At 63.7% G+C, this 3,554-nt stretch overlaps 1 protein-coding gene across 1 annotated transcript; it reads left to right on the forward strand.

Annotated features, from left to right (window-relative positions):
• The first annotated feature begins 959 nt into the window (after positions 1–959).
• CANT1 (calcium activated nucleotidase 1) lies at positions 960–3,554 on the forward strand. Its single transcript, XM_029960027.1, has 3 exons — positions 960–1,594; positions 1,839–2,042; positions 2,502–3,554. The coding sequence occupies exons 1-3, from the start codon at positions 976–978 to the stop codon at positions 2,870–2,872; spliced, it is 1,194 nt and encodes a 397-aa protein (XP_029815887.1). The 5' UTR covers positions 960–975; the 3' UTR covers positions 2,873–3,554.

Below are 3,554 nucleotides of genomic sequence, written 5' to 3' on the forward strand. Positions count from 1 at the left end.
CCCGAGCCCAGCTCCGGGCGCGGGGACACGGACGGACCCACTGGGGACAGCCCTGGGATGGCAGCTGGGGACCCCTTTCCCTGCCGTGAGCTGGGGGGCCTCTGCCCCAGGCTGCATGGCACGGAACAAGCATGGGCTTCTTGCCCCCTGCTCAGCCCGGGGTGCCCCTCTGCAGGAGTCCAGGCCACTGCCACGTCCACTGTGCTGCAGGGAGGGAGGTGGCAGTGAGGAGAACTGCTAGCACCCTGTCCCCCCGGGTGGGCACAGTCTGGGGTGGGCTTGTAGTGCCCACATGCCCGGAGGGATATACACTGTGAGTGTGGGCAGGGGTGGGGGTCTGCTGTGTCTCTTAAGACTAAGCAGGTCAGGGTGTGTGCCCTGTGCTGTGCTTCCTGCTCAGGTGTTGACATCCTGCTCGGGCGGAGCTGCCACGTGTCTCAAGGTGTCCCTGTGGAGCCTGGGGACGCACTCAGCCCTCACCAGTGGGGCCTGTTCCCAGGGCTGCAGGAGCTGGGCCAGGCCGACCAGCCTCCCCGGAGGCAGCAAAGGTCATCCTCACCACCAGAGGGGAACCCACTCACTCCTGAGGCTGTGTGGGGACGTGCCTCAGGACACCCCGATACAGGGCTCACCCTAAGCAGGGTGCCTTGGCTCGCTGCCTGAGCTGCAGCGACCCTGGGCCAGGTAAAGGTGCTGGGCAGGTCGTATGTTCCTGCCAATGCACTGGGGCTCATTTGGCTTAAGGTGGTGTGGGGGCTAGGTGAGAGGGGCTGAGAGTGGTTCCAGCAGCAAACAGCCCCTGGGTGTGGTGGCTCCTACACGCATGAGGTGGGAGTACCTTCTCCTGCTACAGGAGGGGGGATAGGGCCCCTCATGGTTGTGTCCTGCCACCCCCCAAGCTCAGTTGATGCCAGCTCCAGCAATCTGACCTTCTCCCTCCCCTCTTTCCACTAGGTTCTCCTTGCCCCCACTCTAATGCCAGTCCCGCCCTGCCATGAGTCTATGAGCCCCCTCCGGATCAGCGTGGGTGGTCTGCCTGTCCTCGCGTCCATGACCAAGGGTGCTGACCCCCGCTTCCGACTGCGCTGGAAGGCCATCGTGCTGTCCTCAGCCTGTGTGGGGTTCGTGCTGCTGCTCCTCTGCCTGCACCGCTCCTCCCCAGCACGACATGGCCCCCCCAGCCCTCGGACCTGGCAGCTCGGCCTGCGGGCAGGGGACCGCTACAATGACACCTACCCGCTGTCCCCCCCCCAGAGAAACCCCGAGGGCGTGCGCTACCGCATCGCTGTCATCGCGGACCTGGACACGCAGTCCCGGGGCTCCCAGGAGCACACCTGGTTCAGTTACCTGAAGAAGGGTTACCTGGTGCTGTCAGACAGTGGGGACAGCGTGACAGTGGAGTGGGACAAGGACGAGACCATGCTGCAGTCCCACCTGGCTGAGAAGGGCCGGGGCATGGAGCTCTCTGAGCTGGTGGTTTTCAACGGGAAGCTGTACGCCGTGGACGACCGGACCGGCGTGGTCTACCAGATTGAGGGCAACAAGGTGGTGCCCTGGGTGATCCTCCCTGATGGAGACGGCACCGTGGGGAAAGGTGAGCTCCTGTCCTGCCCTGTGCATGCAGAGCAGTGAAGCTCTTTTCGGCTTGTTGAGGTGGGGTGCACCTTTCCTGTGACCCCTGTGCCTGGCCAGGATGGGGGCAATTCCTGCCCAGGGGCCAGCTGCCTGGGGGACACTGTGCCCAGCACTGGGCTCTAGGGCGTGGTGTTCAGGGTGTGGGGCCAGTTTGATGCCCTTGTGCTGGCCAAGCCCCCCTCAAGCCATTCTCTCCACCGCAGGCTTCAAGGCAGAGTGGCTGGCGGTGAAGGACGAGCACCTGTACGTGGGGGGACTGGGCAAGGAGTGGACCACCACGACAGGGGAGGTGGTGAACGAGAACCCCCTGTGGGTGAAGGTCATCGGCTACAAGGGCGACGTGAGCCACGAGAACTGGGTGGCAAACTACAATGCCCTGAGGGCTGCAGCAGGGATCCGACCCCCAGGTATGGAGCGGGCACAACCTCCTGCCACCCCGTATCCCACACCCTTGATGGCTCCAGGGCCGGTCATCCTCCCTAGGGATACTGGAACTGTATTATACTGGGTGATATTAAAAGGCCATTGGCAGTCAGAGACCTCCCTGTGTCCTGGCACAGAGGCCAGAGCCTTCCCCTGCCCTGGCCATTTCCCTCTCCTGAGTGTGCCACAAGCAGCTGGGGTGGCTCAGCTGACCCTGGGCTGGCAGCCAGGCCCCTGGGCAGAGCGAGCTGTGCCAGGTGCCCCTGTCGGGCTCTGGAAGGGACTGAGATGTTGCTGCTGAGCAGTGGGGCAGGAGGAGGCAGAAATGTTCACAGGGGCTGCCTGTGCAGGGCTGCAACCTGTGAAGTGTTTTGGAGGGTGAGGGGAAGGGGCAGGGGAGGGTCCGTGTGCCCCATGCGGTCACACTCCACTTCCTGCCGCAGGGTACCTGATCCACGAGTCGGGCTCCTGGAGCGACACGCTGCAGCGCTGGTTCTTCCTGCCGCGCCGCGCCAGCCACGAGCGCTACAGCGAGAGGGCGGACGAGCGGCGAGGCACCAACCTGCTGCTGAGCTCCACCCAGGACTTCGGGGACGTGACAGTGGGGCATGTGGGCGAGGTGGTTCCCACCCATGGCTTCTCCTCCTTCAAGTTCATCCCAGACACAGATGACCAGATCATCGTGGCGCTGAAATCGGAAGAGGACAACGGCAAGATCGCCAGCTACATCATGGCCTTCACGCTGGATGGGCGCTTACTCCTGCCCGAGACCAGGATCGGGAGTGTGAAGTACGAGGGCATCGAGTTTATTTAACGGACTTTTGGACCGAGTGGAGGGGCGCGGGCGGCCGAGGGGCATGGGCAGTCCCTGCCAACCTGCTTCCAGCCTGGGCTCTGCGAGGGATGCCAGACAGCACTCCCAGCTCTGTTCTTGGCCATGGCCTCTCCCGTAAAGCATTGGCTGTGCTGCAGCAGGCATGGTGCGAGTGTTTCGACAGTGGCACCTGGTGGCAAGGGACCGCCACCACAGGGTGCTCCCGGCCCCAGTGGCAGTGGCCACATCCCGGAGCATCGGTTTCCGGGCAGGCCCCGCTGCAGTCCTTAGTGCCCAGCCCCGAATTGCGACAGACCCCTCTGTGGTGGGTCAGCGATTCTGGTGACATCCGGTCTCTGGGTTTGCAGCTGAGGAGCAGCTGAGCCCCAGCTCTCCAGCTCTGCCTCATGCGCCGCGGGGCTCCCCAGGCAGAGGAAGGGGTGTGCAGCTGAAGCGTGTCAGACCCAGATTTCATCAGGCTTTTCCTCCAGAAGCTGGTTTTCCTTCCCTTTTCCCATAAGCTGGGTGAGGTGATGGCTGGGGTGACAGGTGGCCTGTTTCTGGGAAAAGTCATACGTAGGAAGGGACAGTGGCTGTGTCCCTCTGCCTCTGTCACCACGGGAGGTGCAGCAGTTCCAGCACCACTGGTAGCACCGGTTCCACCGCCGCTCCTGGTGCTGTG

Source organism: Manacus vitellinus, unplaced genomic scaffold (genome assembly GCF_001715985.3).
Source record: "Manacus vitellinus isolate BGI_N305 unplaced genomic scaffold, ASM171598v3 scaffold_24_pilon, whole genome shotgun sequence".
Lineage (NCBI taxonomy): Eukaryota > Metazoa > Chordata > Aves > Passeriformes > Pipridae > Manacus > Manacus vitellinus.